Source organism: Xenopus laevis, chromosome 9_10L (genome assembly GCF_017654675.1).
Source record: "Xenopus laevis strain J_2021 chromosome 9_10L, Xenopus_laevis_v10.1, whole genome shotgun sequence".
In the NCBI taxonomy this organism is placed as follows: Eukaryota; Metazoa; Chordata; class Amphibia; order Anura; family Pipidae; genus Xenopus; species Xenopus laevis.
The window spans coordinates 127,105,285-127,125,872 of NC_054387.1; the positions used below are offsets into that span (position 1 = coordinate 127,105,285).

The 20,588-nt window shown below is 40.2% G+C and overlaps 2 protein-coding genes across 12 annotated transcripts in view; both read left to right on the plus strand.

Moving 5' to 3' along the window:
• The window catches only part of LOC108705602, a 411,717-nt gene that overhangs the window by 35,160 nt on the left and 355,969 nt on the right, over positions 1-20,588 (plus strand). The window lies entirely within an intron of this gene.
• On the plus strand, positions 286-17,096 carry LOC108701732 (up-regulator of cell proliferation-like). The gene is made up of 2 exons (XM_041576754.1): positions 286-427; positions 12,373-17,096. Exons 1-2 carry the CDS (start codon positions 379-381, stop codon positions 16,920-16,922), a joined length of 4,599 nt encoding a protein of 1,532 aa, XP_041432688.1. The 5' UTR covers positions 286-378; the 3' UTR covers positions 16,923-17,096.

Here is a 20,588-nt window from a genome sequence, read left to right on the forward strand (position 1 = left end):
CAAAGGTAAATGTTTACAGTTTAATTCAGTATTACCATAATGAGAAATGTGCATGGAAATATCGTGCATGGACTTATAGGAAAGGCATTGTAGGCCATATAAATACCGTTTATGAATTCAATATGTAAGTGCTTTATTGTGCAATTTATTTTTTCATAGAAACAGTAGATGATGTTGCAATGAATGAGAAAGGAGGTGGAAGAAAAGAAGAAAATACAGAACCTTCGAAAAGTAAACGTTTAAATCAGTATCACCAACATAAAAATGTGCATCTAGATATTGTGCATGGACTTCTAGGAAAGAAATTGTAGTCCATATAAATAGGGTTTATAAATTCAGTATGTAAATACTTTATTTTGCAATCTTTTTTTCATAGAAATGGTAGATGAAGCAGAAAGGAAAGAAGAAAACACAGAACCTTCCAAAGGTAAATGTTTATTTTTTTCATAATGTTAAAAAGAGGTAACTATGCCCCCTAATTTATTTTAGAAGTCTTTCTAGAAAATGTTAGCCATTTAGATTCAACTTCAAATTCTGTAATTGTTTGTTTGTATATATTTATATATATATATATATATATAAATATATATAGACAATTACAAGAGTCCTCTGCACTCAACCCATTATCAATATATTTAAGACATAGACATTTTGTGCATACTGCTAATGAAAAATGCCTTACCCTTTAAACAAAACAGGGATTGTAGCATACTGCTACTAAAAAAACAAACAAACAAAAAAATATATAATATATATATATATATATATATAAAAATTGAACAAAAAACCAGCACCAGGGGTCTTTGCAGTGAAAAAAACTTGTATTGTCACATTAGTATGTACAACCGACGTTTCGGTCCCTCTTGGGACCTTGATAAAGGTCCCAAGAGGGACCGAAACGTCGGTTGTACATACTAATGTGACAATACAAGTTTTTTTCACTGCAAAGACCCCTGGTGCTGGTTTTTTGTTCAATTTTTGTATCAATATTCTACTCCGGGCACAGGGGCAGCTACGAGGTAGCTTTAACTGAAGGTGGGAGCTGTCCTGATCTACATGTATATATATATATATATATATATATATATATATATATATATTATACTGTATATGTATATAACAATATATCATTTTATTATAATATATAATATAGTTTACAAAAATAAATTTCCTTAGTGGATATGGGAAATTAAATATATTTACTTTATAATCATTTTCTAAAGATCACTTGGTTAATGGAAAAAAGAAACAAACTGAAACTAAAATGTAAATATAAAATATATGTATAATGTAATACAAGATACAAAGTTTGCTACAGGTCTAGTAACTCATAGTAAGATAATTGCTTTTCAAACTAAAGGGAACAGTTTGCCTCTCTCTATAACCCATAATGCAGTTTATGACTTCTATTATCATATACAATAGCTTATCTATTTGGATGATCAAAACATGAATTCAATAATTCCAATGTAATTCTATGAAAAAAAGAAACATTGAGTTATTCTATAAAAAATGATAACACATGATATGTCAAAACAGTACCCTACACAAATATAGGGAGAAAAAGTGACCTCCTTGCAGATAGTGTCCTGGATGACATTGAACCCAAAATCCTAGCCCACCCACTGTGTCACTGTTCTGTTCACTTAATCAGTGTACCCCCCATAGATTACTCACCCCCTACTACAATAGAAGAAAATAACATTGGCAAAAAGGAAAAAATACCAAATAATTTGCAAGGTGAGTAATCTGATGTTATATCCTAATGGATAACAGAATATATCTTATGAGTTTATGTAGCGTCTGAAAGGCAGCAGACCGACCACCCAAAAAAACTAAAAAAGCCCAGGTTCTATTGCAAAATATAATATCTGCATAAAGGTCCTCTATGTAGAACCGACACATCAACTTACACCATAACATTTTTGTACATAAATGAAGTCCCATGCGTGCTCTGTGTCCTTCATGCTGAATGTTATGAGTTTGGTGGATAGGAAAGACAGTGTCCTGGGAATACATCATGTTTATAAATTGTTTTGTTATTCTTGCACTAAACTAGGCAAACAGTGACACCGAAAGTACTTTCATTTTCTAAAATTCAGGTTCTTCTGGACAATTGTGGCATAAAACAGCTCATTTTATTCTCAGTTCACCCCACCATAGAATAAGCTTCATCATAACGGTAAACTTGACATACAGGATTCATGAGAACTTGTTTACACGGAATTAGCGATGGGCAAATCTGTCCCTCTTCACTTTGCCGAAAAATTTGCGAAACTGCGAAAAAATTCGAAAAAAGAATTGAAGCCAATGGGCATCAAAATAATTTTGACATGCAACAATTTTGACGTGAGCAACAATTTTTACACGCACGACAAGGTTCAAATCATTTATATTTTGTTAATTTTCTTCAAAGTCTGGAAAGCTTCTTCGCATTCCAGAGATCAGTTGTTTTGAAACTGGGAGGCCACCGAAGATCTTTCTTTAGTATTACTATCTTTTAATAGTCCATTCAGAGGATGAGAAATTTTAGAATATCCTTCCACAAACCACCGATAATATCCACAAAACCCCAAGAACGATCTCAATTCAGTCATGTTGCTGGGTTTAGGCCAACTTAGCACAGCAGCTACTTTTTCAGGATCCGTAGCAACTCCATCTGCAGACACTATGGGGCCGATTCACTAAGGGGCTGATTCACTAAGCTCGAGTGAAGGATTCGAATGAAAAATACTTCGAATTTCGAAGTATTTTTTGGGCTACTTCGACCATCGAATGGGCTACTTCGACCTTCGACTACGACTATCGAAGGATTCGAAGTAAAAATCGTTCGACTATTCGACCATTCGATAGTCGAAGTACTTCCCCTTTAAAAAAAACTTCGACCCCCTACTTCGGCAGCTAAAAGCTACCGAAGTCAATGTTAGCCTATGGGGAAGGTCCCCATAGGCTTGCCTGTGATTTTTTGATCGAAGGATTTTCCTTCGATCGTTGGATTAAAATCCTTCGAATCGTTCGATTCGAAGGATTTAATCGTTCGATCGAACGAAAAATCCTTCGATCGATCGATCGCAGGATAACTTCGAAATTCGACCCTTAGTGAATCGGCCCCTAAGGGTCGAATTTCGAAGTTAAAAATACTTCGAAATTCGACCCTCGGATTGAAATCCTTCGACTTCGAATATCGAAGTCGAAGGATTTAGCGCTAATCCTGCGATCGATCGATCGAAGGATTATTCCTTCGATCGAACGATTAAATCCTTCGAATCGAACGATTCGAAGGATTTTAATCCAACGATCGAAGGAAAATCCTTCGATCAAAAAATCACAGGCAAGCCTATGGGGACCTTCCCCATAGGCTAACATTGACTTCGGTAGCTTTTAGCTGCCGAAGTAGGGGGTCGAAGTTTTTTTTAAAGGGGAAGTACTTCGACTATCGAATGGTCGAATAGTCGAACGATTTTTACTTCGAATCCTTCGATAGTCGTAGTCGAAGGTCGAAGTAGCCCATTCGATGGTCGAAGTAGCCCAAAAAATACTTCGAAATTCGAAGTATTTTTCATTCGAATCCTTCACTCGAGCTTAGTGAATCAGCCCCTATGTGTCCTACAAACCGTAAAGACTTCGGAGCAAACTTGCACTTGTCCAGGGAGAGCTTTAAGATGCTCCAACACATTAAATAGTCTAATATCATGTTCCTCCAAGGTAGACCCAAACATTATAATGTCATCCAAATACACTATACAGTGTCGAGGAGTTAAATCTCCCAACACCTTTTCCATAAGGCGCTGGAATGTGGCAGGAGCCCCACTTATGCCTTGAGGCATTTGAGTGAATTGATTAAACCCTAACGGGCAAATAAAAGCAGTCTTTTCTTGATCCTCAGGGTCCATGGGAATTTGATAATACCACAACCTCAAATCCATCACCAAAAACCAAGCACTGCCATGTAACGCATCAAGCGCCTCATCAATAGGAGGTAATGTATACTGATCGGGTATAGTTTGTTGGTTAAGGGTTCGATAATCCACACACAGCCGAACACTGCCATTCTTCTTCCGTACTATCACAATTGGAGAGGCATAGGGACTGCAAGATTCTACAATTATCTTCTGATCCTGCAACATATTTAGATAATTCCGGACATCCTCTAAATTTCTAGGAGGAATCCGCCTGGACCTCTCTCGGAAAGGAGTAGCATCACTCAACCGTATTCGGTGTTCAGCATGCCTAGCACATCCCATGTCCATGTCATCCACAGAGAACACATCACTGTATGATGCTAGTCGCCCTTCTAGCTTTCTTCGATGTTCTGGAGGATCTTCACCTTCTTCCAGATGGAAAGCCAGTTAAGCGTCGGGTGACCCCATTTGAACAGGGCAAGAATCTACACATTCCACGGGATAACAGTATGCCACTGTACGCCAGGCAGGTATCACCACCGAGTGAGAAGTGATATTCTTGACAGTGACCACATCTGTTCGAGGGCACCTATAGCGATAGTCTTTCCTCTCAGGAACTATCTCCCATCCATTCAAATCAGCTTCTACCGGGTTGGTTTCCAACAAGTAAAAACTACCACAAGAAGCAGGCACAATCTCCACATATACTTTAAGGCTGTTGACTCCTCCTGGTGGAATCTCCACAGGATGCCATGGGTTTCCTACACAACCTCCCGGCAACTCTGGGTTGGAAGTCTGGCAAAACTTAGACACTTCCGGAACTCCAGGTACAGCATTTGAAGTAGTTGCAGCCTTAGGCTGAAAAAGACTCAAAAAGGCCTCCTCCACCACGTTCACATTGGAGCCTAAAATCACCGGGGTGGTCTCTCTACCTCCCGATGGAGGACCCACATATGCAGTCACTGAAACCGGTTCATCTCGCTCCCCCATTACTCCAGGAATGTGCAATAATACGTTTACACTCCCATCCATATAAATGGGGCGCTGTCCTACCCCAAATACAGGCATAGCTCCTATAGGCTGCAACGGTAAATGGCTTAAATATCTTTGATAGAAGGGACGGTGAATGATGGTCAATTGTGAACCAGTATCAAACAAAGCAGTGGCCGGAACATCATTAACCACCAGTTCAAAAGTGCAATGTCGGCCCACTCCTGGAAGACAAAGAGAACCCAGCTTCTGGGGTGAATATCCAGGCTACTTGTGTAGTTGCCCCTTATTACACTGTAAGTTTCCACCATCCTCAGGCATGGGACACTCCTGCACACGGTGTCCCAGGTGTCCACATCGGAAACACTTTGGGGAAGAGACTGCATTCCGAGACTCTGACAAAAAGAGCCTCCAGTGCGGTTCCCTGGAAACTTCTTTCCCGACAGTGACTTTTCGAGCACCTCTCATCGGTGCACTAGGACCATCTTCTCTGGAGGTATCAGCGGTCACATAATGTAGTTCAGCCTCCAACTCTTTCACCGTAAGCATAAGATCTCGAAAAGTGGGAGGAGGACCGTGCCGGTATTTTATCCTTAATACAGTAGACATCGACTGTTCCCCACGCAGGCTACATAAAAGCTGATCCCTCATTTTATCTTCAACTTCAACTCGGGTGATTATATTCTTCTGCACCATTTTGCACAATATATCATATAAGCGCTGCACAAAAACAGAAACTTCCTCCATCTCCCTTTGTCTCGAACTGTGGAATCTTTGTAACCAGACATGAGGATGATCACATGTCCCATATACATCCTCCAGTGCTTTCAAGCACTCCCTAGTGGTGGCTGTATCCTGCCCCATACGAAACATCCTGACTACTCTTCTAGCCAGAGGCCGTAGATTTTCAACGAATTTGCTTGTTATTCTCTGAACACGGGCACTCCTCCAGCATCTGCTCTGCTGTTTCTTGCCATTCGTCAAAACCTTGCTCTCCCTCTGGCACGGGAATCGTTCCAGAATACACTTTCAACTTTGGGTACTTAGTCCCCGTGAACACCAGGGTGGGTTGAGCAGGTTGAGGAGAGGGATAACTGGGAACTGCTGTCGCTGAAGGGATAGCACCATGTACTGTCAAACCAGAGACCTCTGGTTCAGGTTTTACCTTGCCTTCAACCCGAAACATGTTACTGCACTCTGGGTATATCACATTGCAATCATTGGGGAACGATCCAGCCGGATAGAGCCTCTTTGGTCTCTCTCCTTGATGTATTTCCTGAGGAGCTTTATATAACAACGACCAGCTATTTAGCACTCTAGAGCGGGCCTCAGCCACTAATCGACTCCCCTTGCATGACGGTTCCTCATTCATCACCAACCGAAGGCCGCTCTGAGTAACCGCTGGGCCTACGCCATCTACAGCAAAAATGCCGACAGCGTCTCGGCAGAAAGCTTGTGGACACTTCCATGCGGACACTTCTTTAGGCTGGATCTGATCCATGTTACTACCAGTACTTTCAAACGCCATAGCTACGTGGGTTTTAAGAACCACAGAAAAACCCACTATCGCTACTGGCCTTTTTCCTATTGAGTCCACTCCTGCAGCGCTTGTCACACTAGGCTGCAGCGCGGTGTTACAGTTTAACCCCTCGAGCCCCACATACTGGGCGCCAAAATGTAGTGCTATAGTAAATTGTGTGTTATTTACACCACTATTGAGCTCCACTCCCAATAAATATGCTCCGGATGAGACCTGTAATCTTAGGGAGTGAGCCCTCGCAACGGTGTGGAGGCAGGGTGTAGTGCAACTGTAACTGGATTCAGGGTTTAATAATTGGGTGCCAGTGGTTCTTATAACTTAAACATGAACTGGTTTATTGAACATACACAATCCTCAGTGGAGTAAACAATAGAGCATGACAGGATTTGGCATCACATTGAATAGGCAATACTCACAGCACCATATGGTCAGTATTAGTCCACACAGGCAAGAGGACAAGCTCAGCAGCAATAAAGGTACACCCAGCTTTCAGCCTTTTCCCTAAGTGGAACCTGAGGGGAATCTATCTACCCTGTTCCTATACACTTAGTCCCTACTTCTGTGCTATTAGTAACCGGAATCTTAATCCCTCTGACTCTCCTCGTCGGAGCCTGGAGCTGCTCAGCTAAATAACCTGCCTATCTGTCACTCCTAGAGTGACCTATAATGGTGAGTAGCCTATTCTTACTAATCCTAAAATAATCAGGTTCCACGCAGACTCAGCCTGTTAGCTCAGGCTAGAGCCAGCACAAAATGGACGACTGAAAGCATGGCTTCAGAGCCTTTTATATTCCAGCACAGTGCCATCTGCTGGTCACTGTGAGAAGTAGCAGGGGGCATAGCTTAGAGCAGAAAGCGCAAACAGTACCCCTCCCAACTGTATTTTAGGACCCAGTTAGGTGTCCATAACATTGAGGGACTGCCTGCACATAATACTAGGGGTGGCTATTTTACAAAACCCTACATATATATTTGTATTTATGATTTCATTGCCCCTTGTTTGTAAAAGCACCATTTTTTTGTGCTTGGTAAATGCCCAGTCAGTAATTGCAGTGATAACAAATGCAATCCAAGGGTGTTATTTATTAAAGTCTGAATTCTAAAAACTTGAAAAATTTGAGTGTTTTTTTTATTATAAAATCTATATTTTAAGTGGGAAAAAAACCTCAAATTTTTCTGTATTTAGTATACCCTGAGGATGGAAAACATCCGCATCCGAAAAGCTGGCATCTTAGACCATTCGTGGTTGTCAATGGGAAAAGTCCCAAAGATATCCTGATCTGCACTGGATTTCGTGAAATAATCTGAGGATTTTGTGGTTTTCAGGCAAAAATCTTGAGTTTTTGGGCAGAAAATCTGAAAAAATTAGCACAATTCACATTTTTCTTATTCTAGATCACTGTGGTGTTCAGTTACTAAGGGCTTTGACGTAGCAGTTCTGTTTTTTCAAAGGCCTTGGACCCCTGCTTGATCATCTCAGGTATCTACTACTTATCTGGCCATGCATAGTTGGATAACTGCCTCGGCCTCTACAAGTCGTTCATATCCATCTGTTTTGACGGCACTCGCCCCTGTTACATAAGGTCCATGGCCTTGGGGCTGCTTGACAATGTTTTCTTTTGTTTGACTATTATTTTCTTCTCCTCTCTACGAAGGCCTCATGGGCCCAGCTGGATCCCCTGCTATCCACACCCCGAACTGCTCGCTCATGAGTGTGTTTTAGTTTACTGGTTAACTGTTTGGGTAAATTCTGCTTCCAGTTTTTTGGGAAGTTGGAAGGGGAGGGGACGGGAAGATGGCAGTTTAATGGAAAATGTTTTGATATATGTGCACTATGTGAAATTCTGCCCATCTTTGTTTTTTTGTTTTTACAGTTTTTCAGGCATGCGGGATTCTTCAAGCACAAAGTCTAGCTCTTAAGATGATTTACCCTTTGTATACTGATCCTGTTGGTCAGGCTGTGTTTAACAAATGGGGGTCTCTATACTAAGTTGGAATGTAAGGGGTATGAATGACCCTATCAAAAGGAGATTGGTTTTGGATTACGTTAAAAAGCAATATTCTGATGTGGTGTTTCTTCAAGAAACACATTTAGTGGGGGGGAAGTTACTTTCTCTTCGTAAACCTTGGGTGGGTTGGAGTTTTCACTCAACATTCTCTACTTATACAGCAGGTACTTCCATACTTGTCAGGAAGTCCACTAATTTCCAACCCTTGTCCACTAAGTCCGACCCCAATGGCAGATTTGTTTTTGTACACTGCTTATTAAATGCTGCGGAGACCATTTTGGCTAACATTTATATTCCCCCTCCATACTCATACCACTGCATTAAAAAGTTGCTAGAATTTATTCTCCTTCACCCTCAAGCGAAAGTTATATGTGCTGGCGATTTCAACTCTACACTTAAACCAAATCTCGATAGGGTCAGCAGAGGCCAAGGCAGCTCTGTTTCCCCCCCTACTAACTTGCTGACTTTAACAACCAAACTAGGCCTTACTGAAGGTTGGAGACATTTACATCCCCTAGAGTTACAGTACTCATGCTTTTTCTCTCCCTTTCCCGTATTGATTTTATTTTTGTTTCCAATTCTCTCCTGGTCGGCCTAACCTCCTCTGAATACCTACAAAGGGGTATTTCCGATCACGCTCCTTAACTCTCTAAATGGGACAGCCCAGACTCCCCTAAGCTTAATCACTGGTCCTTGAACCCGGCTTGGTTGGAAATTTTGAACATAGACGACTTGATAGCTGCTAGGGTGTCTGAATTTTTCTCCGTTAACGATGGCACCACCAGTCCCTTGGTGATTTGGGATGCCTTTAAGGCTTTTATACGTCGCATCCTTAACTCAGAAATTATAGCAGTAAAACGTAACTCGGCCCGGGAGGAAAGGGATTTGGCTAAACAGGTGCAGGACGCTGAATTTCTAGCCACACTAGTCCCCAGTCAATTAAACTTGTGCAAACTTCAAGAGCTGCAGCAAAATTATGCTAAGTATCAACACTCTAAAGCTAGTAGAAAATTGCTTTTCTCCAGAGCGGCATATTTTGAACATGGGGAGCGTGTGGGGAAACTCCCAGCTTACATTGCCAGGTCTCACTCTTCCCCTCCTGTGATCTCAGCAATCATGGATTCAGCAGGCACTCGTCACACGAACCCTACAAACATTGCAGCCAGTTTGACAGATTATTATACCCAAATTTATCAATCCCACCTTGAGGCCTCTGAGGAGGAGATATCTGGGTTCCTAGGGTCTTTGTATTTGCCAATGCTCCCACAAGACTATAAGTTACAGTTGGATACTGATACCACCTTACAAGAGGTCCTGGATGCTATTGATTCCTTCCCTATTAAAAAAACACCTGGTCCTGATGGTCTCCCAATTGATTTTTATAAGCGTTTTAAAGAAGTTATAGCTCCTCATTTCCTTCAGACTCTCCGACAAGCGCAGTTAGAGGGGATTCTCCCAGCCTCTATGTACGAAGCATCTATAATTCTGCTTCCTAAACCAGGGAAGAACCCGTTACAGATGGATGCTTACCACCCCATCTCACTGTTGTCTGCTGATATAAAAATTATAGCAAAAATTATAGCAACCAGGATGAGTAAAATCCTGAGTGTCCTTATTGCAGATGATCAAACGGGTTTTATTTTGGGCAAATCCACTGCCTTAAACCTCAGGAGGTTGTTCCTAAATTTGGCTACTTCTCACGATAACAAAGGGCAAAGGTCGGTTGCCGCTCTTGACATATCTAAAGCGTTTGATACAGTGGAATGGCCATATATCTGGGCTGTTCTTAAACAATTTAACTTTGGTGAAGCATACATAAACTGGATCAAACTGCTATATATTGCACCTAAGGCTTCCCTGTTAGTGAATGGCGCCCAGTCCGCCCCATTCTTTTTGAAACGTGGCACACGCCAAGGCTGCCCCCTATCTCCGCTCCTCTTTGCCTTGGCCATGGAGCCTTTTGCCCAGGTCATTAGGTCTAGTCCCTTGATTCAAGGGTGGCGAATTGGGCAACGTGAAGAGCGTATACAGCTCTATGCTGACGACACTCTAATATACTTAGGTGACTGGGTTCTCTCTCCACAAGCCATGTACACCCTGACTACCAACTTTGCCCGAGTCTCCGGTCTGGTCACTAGCCCAGCTAAATCAGTGATTTTCCCAGTTGACCCGCTCCCCTCTCCAGACTGCCCCATTGCTTTCCCTTTTCCTGTAGTCCCTCAATTCACGTATCTTGGGGTAATGCCTTTGACTGACTTCTACATGACCAATGTACTCCCTTTGTGTGACACGATTCTGGTTAAAGTCAGGGCGTGGGAATCCCTGCTGCTGGGCCCCATGGGTCGCATTCAATTGTTGAAGATGATTCTCCTTCCCAAATTGCTATATGTGCTCCTCCAGGCTCCCTTGATGATTCCTCAGAGCTTTTTCAATAGAATAGATTCCCTTATTAGACAGCTGATTTGGGCCTCCTCCAGGCCGACAGTTAGCCTTTCTACTCTCACAAGGAGTAAAGATAGAGGAGGTGTTGCTCTTCCAAGTGTATATTTGTACTATCTTGCAGCTCAATTGAGCCATTTGGCCACCTGGGTGGAGGCAGCACATCACCAAACTCTGTTTACCTTGCAACAGCAATTACTGGGTACTCCCTTCACCCCCCTACAATGGCTACTGGTTAAGAAACCCCCTAAACTGCCATATCATAACATTGTTCTTCAGCACACTCGTCAAATTTGGCTTAGGGCTACCCGGATTTTTCAATTTACCGGCTTCCCTCCTCAGACCCCTCTCTGGAACAATCACTGGTTTCCCGGCTTAGTACAACTGGGAAGGAATCGTGTTTGGGAACATTGTAATATTCTCACGATCGGGGACATTTGGCGACAAGCGGAAATGGTTAGTTTTCCCTGTCTTAAACGTGAATTCTCTATTCCTAATAATCAATGGCTCCATCACATGCAAATACGTAGATCCCTCACTGTACAGCATAACAAATCGGCCATTTGCCTGTCACAGCACTCAATGTTAGATGACATAATGCTCGGCTCCTCCAAGGGTCTAATCACTAAGTTATATTTTGCACTACATGACAAAATTTTTAATAAACCCCTGGATAAGCTGAGGGACAAATGGGAGGAAGAACTTGGGCCCTTAGAGGATGATGGCTGGGATGATCTTCTGGAATCCCCCTCTTACGCTTCCCTTAACTATAGGGATAGGATGTTGCAATTATTTTTTGTACATATGGCCTATTATACACCAGCTAAGATGCACAGAATTTTCCCGGGGTCTTCATCTGAATGCCCCAGATGTCATGTTGGTGATGCTTCCCTGCTGCACATGGTTTGGGAGTGTCCTGCTTTAGCATTATATTGGTCCAACATTTTCACTTTCAGAGCACATAGGCCTGATAAAAGATATCACCAAACTTTACATTTTCTGCATTTGCTCAACTGCTAACATGGTAAAATATCTTAAAACTAAGGATTATAATATGATAATATTGTTTATTCCATAATTAAGAAAGTCATGTAATGGTCGTGTAGGGAGAGGTCTCCCGTGCTGCCAAATTTTGTATTCTGCACTAAGACATGAATCAAATAAAGGCCTCCTTCTCTGAGTAAGCATTTAACAGGATTCGGGTAACTGTCTAACGTAAAGATGGTAATCTTTTACTTTCTATTACATATTTTCATAAATGATGACACTCATGTCTATTAGATCAAAAATACAATATGCATGTCTACCTAATGATGGTCTCAGTATGTGAATAAACTGTAAAATATATTCTATATTTATGTCACTTTTGAGAGTTGTCACTTTTCTCCTTTCTCTCCTTGAGCTCTGGCACCTAGGCAATTGATATTATTTTATGGAGTGAATCTTATGTAGAACTTCATTTTTTATAAACACTTACTTTCTTTTTTTCCAGATGAAAAAACCTTATTTAGTGACTTATCAAGGAAAATGAAAATGGAACCATATGAAAACAAAACTCTAACTTTACAAGACTTTCTTCAGATTGATCAAGAATGTTTACAGCGGATGGAAGATTGGCAAAGAGAGTCTGCAGCCTGGAATTTTATACATAAAGTAATTGCATTAAATGGAACAGCCAGAAGCATAGTTACAAAAAATGAGGATGAAAATGAAGATCTTCAGGATGACACAGATGATAACTCTGTTCATCTCCTAGATGTCCTTTGCTTTGTCTTGCATTGCTGTGACAATTTTTTGAAGCAGGAGATTATACTGAAAATGTCTATGTGTCAATTTGCTGTCCCTTTGCTGCTCCCTGATGTTGACGGCCCAGGCTGTACCTTCATGCTTTGGGGAATGAGAGATATTGTAAAAAGATGGAGGCCTCAGTCTCTAGCTGAAACAAAGGGATTCATACAAGCACATCTTGTTCAGATATCTATGCCAACATTCAGTTTTGTTAGATTGGGTGAAAGTAAATTTTCTAAATCTGCTATTCTAAATCAAGTTCTCAGCCCAGCTCAGCACACCTACGACTTCTTTGTTCATAGCAATATGGAAGGTGCTGATGTCCCAAGGAAGATATCTGAGGGGCTGACAGAAATATCCTGGTATTTCCCAGCAGGTAAAGGTAATTCAGATATTTTCTCAGAGCCAGCTGCATTTGCAAACCTTCATGGAAACCTGGAAGACAACTTGAAGCAGTTTGCATTTCTAACACAGATCTCATCAGCTGTTTTTATTTTTGTGGAAAATATTGATCAGCCTATCTATGACTTTTTATCCCAATATAAAAACTCTAAGGCAACCTTTGTCATTATTTTCAAGGCAAACAGTAAATTTGACAAAAGCACAAATCTCAATAATGTTACTGTACTTCAGTTCAAAAGTAAAACTAGTGAAGCAATAATCACAAAGAAAATTCGAGCAACTGCTGTCAATTTTATTATAAAAGGATGTAATTTCCTGAAACTGGAAGATATGGCAGAAATTGCTTCGAAACTAGGAATCTCTGTAGATGAGAATGGGATAGAATGTCAGAATGCAAAGGCAGATGCCAAAGCCATTGCAGAGGAAATAAAAGATGTTGCACAGTACAAGAAGAATACAATGAAGCTGCAGGGCGATTTATGGAAAAATCTGGCTGAGCTGGAAAAAGAAATGTGTCAAATGAAAAAACAAGGTGATAAACATGGAGAGAATTACAAAGAGGAACTAAAAAAACAATGTGTAGAAAACCGTAAGCAACAGTATCAGTGTGAAATGCCAAATGGCATTAGTAAGTTTATTGATTCAATCAAGAAAAGGAACCATACTGAAAATCAGTATTTTTTGAAATGGCTTAGATTTTATCTTGATTTATCTGCCATGAATAACCTCTCTGCTTTACAAGCTGAGTATAAACAAATGTCAAGCAGTCCCAGTATGACTCTGTCTGAGCTTGATCAGAAAATATCAGACAGTTCCCTGGGTATTGAACATTTTTTGAGAGAATTAGGTCAGTTTTATGAGGCAGAACATTTTATGTTGAAGGAAGAAAATGCAAAAAAAAGAACATTTGATCAACTGCCAACATATGCCGCTGATCTCTTACTGCGTGGATTCCCATTGGAGCTGATAGATGGAGATGCTTCTAATATTCCACTGCAGTGGCTACAGGATGTACTACATGAACTGGACAATAAAACAGGGAAATGCTGCAGAATGGGGGTAATCACTGTACTGGGGGTGCAGAGCACAGGAAAATCCACCCTTCTAAACACAATGTTTGGGCTGCAGTTTCCAGTCTCTAGTGGACGATGCACACGGGGAGCTTTTATGACACTAATGAAAGTAAGAGAAAATTTTCAAGAAGAGCTGGGCTGTGAGTTTATTCTGGCGATTGACACTGAAGGATTGAGAGCTCCTGAATTGACTTCTCTGGAAAACAGCTATGAACATGATAATGAACTTGCAACACTGGTCGTTGGGTTGAGTGACATCACAATTGTAAACATGGCCATGGAGAATACAACTGAGATGAAAGATATTTTGCAGATAGTGGTCCATGCATTCCTAAGAATGAAAGAGATTGGAAGGAAACCTAAGTGCTATTTTGTACATCAGAATGTAAGTGATGTTTCTGCACATGAAAATAACAGGCGAGACAGAGTGAAACTTCTGGAACATCTGAATGAAATGACCAAAATTGCAGCAAATATGGAGAATAAGACTAAATTTACAGCTTTTTCTGATATTATGATATATGATCCAGAGAAAGACAATTCCTACATTCCTGGCCTCTGGAATGGAGTCCCACCAATGGCATCTGTAAATGTTGCCTACAGTGAAACTATCTATGAGCTTAAAGCATATTTAATTGAATCTATGAAGAACAAGGGACACAGAATTTGTGACTTCATGGAGTGGATAGAAAGTCTGTGGAATGCTGTGAAATATGAAAACTTCATTTTCAGCTTTAGAAACAGCTTAGTAGCCAATGCCTACAACCAACTGGCTAAGAAATACTCAGAACTAGAGTGGAAGTTCACTAAGTCAATGCATAATTGGCTAGCAGAGACTGAAACAGTGATCAAGAATCAAAATGCACAGATAGTGGATAGTGAAGCAGCACAATGTAAACGTACAGCATATGTTATCCTTGGCAATGAGGAGGTGAGCATGCAGGCAGAATTAGAGAAATATTTTTCAAGTGAAAACAAAGATGCAAGTCTAGTAGAGAGGTACAAAGCCGAATTTTTAACTAGTGCGAGTTGCCTTAGGAAGAAGCTGGAATCATCATCTATTAGCAAATGTGATGAGGCTATTCGCATCCATAAAGAGAACTTAAAGGTAAAAAATATTATCAGTGCATACAAAGAAGTTATTGATAAAAAGGTCGCCAGTCTTGTGATGAAGTGTAGGGAACAAAAATATAAACCTGATGAAAAAAAACTTGAAGAAGAATTTGAGGTAATGTGGACAAATATTATAGCAGAGTTAAATGTTACTGCCCTTCCAGAACCTAATGTTGAACTTGAACTTCTTACATTACTGAAAAAAGATATGACATTAAAAGGTTCCTCTATCAATCAAAGACTGAACAACATAAACAAACTTCCAAAGCAGGAAAAGTTAAAAAGTCTTTTAGAAAGAATAAGGAAAACATTGCGTTGTGAGAGTAGTGGCAAACTAAAAGTATTTCAGTCCCTTTCAGAAATATGTTCTGAGTATGTAAAGGGTAAGCTAAAATCAGAATCTGACTATAATGAAACATATGGATTGGAACTACTAAATTTGATTAACTCATTGTGTGATGGAAACAAAGATTTTCAGATCACATCTGATACTGAGCTGGATCTGAAACTCTTTATTTTGGGTAATGCAGTTGGTGATTTTCAACAGATGCATAAGGAGTTTGTCAAGAAGAATGATCCTCTGATTTGTCTTGGAGAGATGAAACCAAAATATTGTAAAAGTTTTCAGTATCTATTTCTGGAGAAAGATGAAAGCTGGGAGCGAGCAAAACATTTCTGTGACTTCTGGTTGAAACCTTCTCTGATTGAGCAACTAAACCGAAAACTTGGATATGAAATAGTTGATCACATTCTAGAGAACAGTGAATCCAATCATTATAAAACAAGAGGATACTTCCAGTTCACTGTGATGAAAACTCTTCTAGAAAAGAGTAATTTTTCTGATTACTTAGAATACATAAGTGAATATGAAACGTTTGTCAAAAAATGGATAGATAACTGTATTTTAGAAAAATGTGACTTCCACCATCTGCAGTCGATTATTCTTTCTAATATCACAAAGAAGGTAAAAAGATTCCTAAATGAGCCAAGGACCTTTCAGTTTCAGAAAGTCTCTGATTTCCTTGAGCACCTTAAGAAAGGACTGAGGACTGATCTAGTGTTATCAGATGATATGGATCTGTTTTGCCTGAAAGATGAGGCAAATATAAAAGAATTTGTTGAAAATCTCGAGAAATCTCTTAGTGACACTGAAGCTGAAATCATATTTGAGATGAAAGCAGTGGACAAGGAAACAATTTTCTCCAATGTTGTGGTAAAACCAGTTGATGAATTGTTTAAGAGAATTTTTGGATGTGGGAAGCAATGTCCTTTCTGTAGAGTTCCCTGTGAGGCTGGTGGAACTGATCATAAAAATCACTTTGCATCTATTCATCGACCTACAGGATTGGGAAAATACAGATCCTTTTTCACAAAGGCTCTTTGTTATGATATCTGCACCACTAATGTATCTGGCAATAAATCATTTATAGATAAAAGTGGGTCTTTACATCTCTATAAAGAATACAGGACAGTTTATGAAGATTGGGATATTCTCCCTGACCGAAGTTTTGAAGCTTCTGATTATTGGAAATATGTTCTTAAAGAATTTAATGAGCAATTTACAAAAGAATATGAGGCCAGTCCTGCTGAATATCCCAAGGAATGGAATAGAATAACTAAAGCACAGGCAGTAAGATGCCTCAACACTGCCTTTTGTATGAAATGAAATACTTGCTGAAGTACAATATGTAAAAAAAACACTTCACTTTTCAAAGCAGTTCTCTGATGGTGCATCATTTTGTTTAAGGAGTATCAGCCTATGGGTAACAGGTAGGCAATTGGAATCACCGGGGGTGCCTAATACATTGACACTGCCAATAGGTTTTTATATTATTATACAGGGGCATTAACTGGGTAGACAAGCATAGTGCCTTTCCTTTATGATTTATTATTACAAAGAGGAATGAGTAGGCCATTTATTTCTATAAAAAAATCTTTTTATTTAATATTACAGGTTTTGGGCATTTGGCAATCTTAAGTATTGATACAAAGTCAAGTCGGTGAGGAAAACATGTCTCCATAGCCTTCATCTGTGAAAAATATCACATGCTAAAAATGTTTCTTCAAATTCCCTTTTTCTTCTACTGGTAGCATAGTTTTCCACCATTGTTCACTATTTCCAACATTACTTTAGTCAGAATAAAGCAGGGGGGTTACCTTTGATATAAATCTGCCTAAGTTCTAAAGTGTCCTGAAATTAAATTTTTAAAATTAAAACACATGTTATCATAACTGGTAAAATAAAAGTCTACTGTGTTTTTTGATGGGTACAATAATTGTATAATGGGGATGTATTGCATAAACAAAAAAATGTCAGTTGTGCTTATGAAGCAGAAGGTTTTATCAGAAAGAAGATTAGGGCCCTAAACTACGTGTTTATATACCGCAGGATCGTGATGTAAATTTATTATGGGAAGCGCAGTCTGAATGCAACTTTGATACGTAAGGCGAGGAGAGGCACTGCACTGCCAGGATGATGCGGTGGCTACTGGGTTGAATACTGGTATGCAAGCACATGTCTAAGGGAGGGGAAGTCGGTTGCCTATGTGTCGCCACGCTGTATGGTGCAATAAGGTTAGGAGCCATGAGAGTATACTATGTATGGCAATGAAGGAGGCGTCCATCTTGCCTAGGCAACGGGGGCGGAGCCTCAGTGGTGTACACATGACTAGCGCAATGCGTAAAAGGCGTCCTGCTCACCTAGGCAACAGGGGAGCACAAATAATCGAGCACTATACTTATGACAAGGCACGAATCATGAATATTATAATTACCCACTTATTCACGTGAGTTTATGCTTATCACTTAGATGATTGTTGTAGTATTATAACACTTATTAAGTGTGTTGGTTTGTATATTGAGTATATTGAGTTTGCCACACCCACTAATGACATCATGCAGACTGGTTTGGCGCCATTTTTTACACCTTTAAAATGGGGTCACTGATATGTTGTGTTTACCTTCCTGAAGACGGCCCGAGTGATAGCGCCAAAATGTCAAAATAAATAGTAATTGTTTGTTCACATTACAAAGTCCTTGGAGTTTGTTTTTTGTTTATGCTATCATTTTTAGACCAGCACCCAGGCATTTTTTGATCATGGTCGTGAGTGCACCAGGTTGGACTAAGAATATATATAGATATATATATATATACTCAACATTATACAACACAGCACCACTCATCGTTCCAACCAAGAATGAAAACATTTTGAGCGAATGTTTTAATGAGGAAAATTCCTATATTATATATTTAGTAGACTGCAATACCTGTGTTTGCACAACATATTTTTGTATTTATTCCCTCTAGATGATCCCATGCAATGCTTCATTATTCCAAGTGAAGAAGACTTTACCTTCTGTGGTATTAACTACACTGTCCGCCTGTATCCCACATTTAGTAAGTGGTGCAAAAAGTGATAAAAAATATCTGAGAAGTCAGAGAATTGTCACATGAGGTGTACCAGCCCCCCACTCAAAAAAAATACATATATATTGGGAGAGGTAACGTGCATGGTTGAAGGAAAAAGCTGAGACACAGTGTAAATAGACAAGGGAAATAGGCTACTTTATTTTTTTCATCTATCAGACATTGGCAATAACTATTGTTGAATAGATGATGGCTACTGGAAAATGATTGGGAAAATACAGATCATTTTTCACTCAGCCTCTTTGTTATGATATCTGCACCACTAATATATCTGTCAATAAGTCATTCATACATCAAAGTGGCTCTTCTCATACCTATAAAGAATACAGAACAATTTACCCAAACTGGGATATTCTCCCTGATCCAAGTATTGAGGCTTCTGATCATTGGAAATATGTTCTTAAAGAATTTAATGAACACTTTAATAAAAATACCTGGTGGTCTAGTGGTGCGGCGGCGTGGACGGCCGCCATGCCACCGCGCTCCTTGTCCTGCCTCCAGCACCGGCACCATCTTGGTTCCTTAGGGCGCGCGCGGCGAATGGAGAATGGAGCCTGATGTGGCTAAGAGCTGAAATTGAGATCTGAGAGGTAAAGCTCAATGTCTTGAGAGAATACGTATGAAAGGAAACCAATACCCCAGAATGCATACTTAAGCAACAGATAGTTTATATCATATTAAATGACATATTAAAAATTCTTAACTTTTACATCTCTTGCCTCGAACCACCATTTTGTGATGGTCTGTGTGTTGCCTCAGAGATCACGTGACCAGAAATACTGAAGCTCTAACTGTAACAGGAAGACGTGTGGGAGAAAACGACAGAACTTGGTCCTGTAATTGGCTCATGTGACCTAACAAGTATAGTTTGTTTATGTGCACTGTGAATCATAAGGATCCCAGGGGTTGGCCCTCAGTACTTAAAATGGCAGTTTTCTATTTATGATTACCGTATATACTCGAGTATAAGCCGTCCCGAGTATAAGCCGAGGTACCTAATTTTACCTGCGAAAACTGGGAAAACTTATTGACTCGAGTATAAGCCTAGACACAACTACAGCCCTGTCTCCCAGCAGCGCACATTCCGCCAAAGCGACTCCCCCAGCGAAGAGAATTGCCAAACGGATTACTGTGTGCATTGTCCCACTGTCCCACTACCATGTGCAGAGAGTGCTGTGTGATATTGTCATCACTGTTAATCCTTCATATAACCAACAGAGGGCGCTGTGTGATATTGCAGTCACTGTTAATCTTTCATATAACCAACAAAGGGCGCTGTGTGATATTGCCATCACTGTTAATCCTTCATATAACCAACAGAGGGCGCTGTGTGATATTTCAGTCACTGTTATTCTTTCATATAACCAACAGAGGGCGCACTGTTATTTTTTCATATAACGAACAGAGGGTGCTGTGTGATATTGCAGTCACTGTTATTCTTTCATATAACCAACAGAGGGCGCACTGTTATTCTTTCATATAACCAATAGATGGCACTGTGTGATATTGCAGTCACTGTTATTCTTTCATATAACCAGCAGAGGGCGCACAGTTATTCTTTCATATAGTTTTCTATTTATGTTTACCGTATATACTCGAGTATAAGCCATCCCGAGTATAAGCCGAGGTACCTAATTTTACCTGCGAAAACTGGGAAAACTTATTGACTCAAGTATAAGCCTAGACACAACTACAGCCCTGTCTCCCAGCAGCGCACATTCCGCCAATGCGACCCCCTAGCGATCAACCGGACTTCTTTGCAAAGTTGATGGTGACAGAGAATTGCCAAACGGATTACTGTGTGCATTGTCCCACTGTCCCACTACCATGTGCAGAGGGTGCTGTGTGATATTGCCATCACTGTTAATCTTTCGTATAACCAACAGAGGGCGCTGTGTGATATTG